The following is a 1,846-nucleotide window of genomic DNA, read 5'->3' on the forward strand; positions in this document are numbered from 1 at the left end:
GAAAGCTGCACACCCAAAGATTCCCTGGATCATCTCTATATTGCCTCAGATCTACTGTTTTTAAATGCATATACTCTGAATGATTCCACTGCAAGTATTATTAAAATTTCAATTCTATAAGTATTTCAATAATAATTACATAATATTTCATTTACATTAGCTATTTCTATTTATTGTTATATTATTGGAGCAGATGGTCACAGTGTCCTGCTCGCCACTCTATTGCACCGTGAGTTTCATAATTGTGTTTGCAAGTCTGTGGGGAAGTCTGAATAAACAAGAGAACACTGTGCAGAAACTACATGTTATGTATTTCTAATAAGATTAGGCAACTTTGTATTCCTTACCCAGGCAAAGCAGAGTCTGGAGACACTGGAGTCTCGGCCCATGAAAACAAAGGGGCTAACAGTCGGGAAACATGCAGAAAACAGTGCAGCCATATTCACAGGCTTCAAACTGGGATTATCAAAAACAGCAATACAAAACTGACAGATGGAGAAGAGGGTATAAAAGGTTACAAATGTACTCACCAGTAAAAGGATGGTTTGTGTAGCTCTGGACTCAGGGGAGGACCTGGGGGAGAGGCTGGTCCTGTGGATGTGCTGGACCTGCTGCTTGTGCCTGTACAGGATGGAAACCATGGAGCCGCTGGCCCAGAGCATGAGCCCCAAACACAGAGCATCAGGGAATGATAACAATGCAGCATAGAGTGAGACTGTGATTTTATTATGAAATTTAGAAGAGCAGTACCCATAATCTTTTTCCGCTTTGATGGTATCATTTCTCCAATTGCCGGTAATGTGCATAGGAAAAATGATATTTACCAGCATGAAGAGAAGCCAGCACAGGGATATGGAGAGGCCGATGTACCTGGGAGCTTTCACTTTAAGCTCTGCCCACCTGGAGCTCCTGGGGCTGATGGTGATGACCTGGAAGATACTCAAGAGGCAGGTGCTGCCAATGCACACACCCCTGCCCACTCTGTGAAGGTAGAAAAGGAGTTTGCATCCAACATCACTGGGGAATTGTTTCCACCCCAAAGCTGCCATTGTCCGGGGGACCCCGTTGGAGAATAAGACTAAGGAATTGGCTACAAGCAGGTGCTTTATAATCAAATCTGTTGACCTTAACCTGCCCCCAGTGCAGTAAAGAAAAAGATAATGATACAGAAGAGACAAGTTTCCAAAGACTCCAGCTACAGTCTGGGATAAGAAGACCATTCCTATCGCCAAATTCCTGGGGGACATTCTGCCAGTTCACAGTGACTGATATTTGACTTCTGGGTCAGAGGAGCCTGCAAGGAAATAGGAGGTGTATGTTACAATTATCATGTCTAGTAAAATCCAATATTCCCCACTTAACATTAGTTTTCCCTTAGAATATTTAAAGTTGTTCTTTTATTAGGAGACTTCACAACATGACATTTAAAGGGCACTTACAAGGTAGGAATCATTGTGGAGGAGGCCATACATGAGGTAAGTTCTTTTTTCTTCACAAATCCACTGGCAGGCATTACTAGGGCTTTCATCAGAAGGATGAGAAAAATACACACAGAGAAAGGTTAAGTGATTTGTCTAAACGAACATCCTGCTTAAGGGCAAAGTAGGAACTGGAACCTGGCTGGGTTTGTTGCAAAGACATTGCCTTTAACCACCATCTATAGGAACAAAGCTAGTTAGGTGTGTTCTTCCAATAATCAAGATCCGTATTTAGTTTTGTTTTTATACCTTGTCATTGGATTTTAGTTTCATGTTATATTATTTTATAATTTTGATTGTAGAATTTTTCTATATACATGTAAAGACATAGTCTATAGGCCAATGTTGTCCATGAGTAAAGATTTAGA

At 41.1% G+C, this 1,846-nt stretch overlaps 1 protein-coding gene across 1 annotated transcript; it reads right to left on the reverse strand.

The window, feature by feature from the left end:
- Positions 1-305: 305 nt before the first annotated feature.
- LOC119521307 (vomeronasal type-1 receptor 4-like) lies at positions 306-1,262 on the reverse strand. Its single transcript, XM_037819430.1, has one exon. The coding sequence runs from the start codon at positions 1,245-1,247 to the stop codon at positions 306-308; it is 942 nt and encodes a 313-aa protein (XP_037675358.1). The 5' UTR covers positions 1,248-1,262.
- Between the last annotated feature and the right edge of the window lie 584 nt (positions 1,263-1,846).

This window comes from Choloepus didactylus, chromosome 27 (assembly GCF_015220235.1).
Source record: "Choloepus didactylus isolate mChoDid1 chromosome 27, mChoDid1.pri, whole genome shotgun sequence".
In the NCBI taxonomy this organism is placed as follows: Eukaryota; Metazoa; Chordata; class Mammalia; order Pilosa; family Megalonychidae; genus Choloepus; species Choloepus didactylus.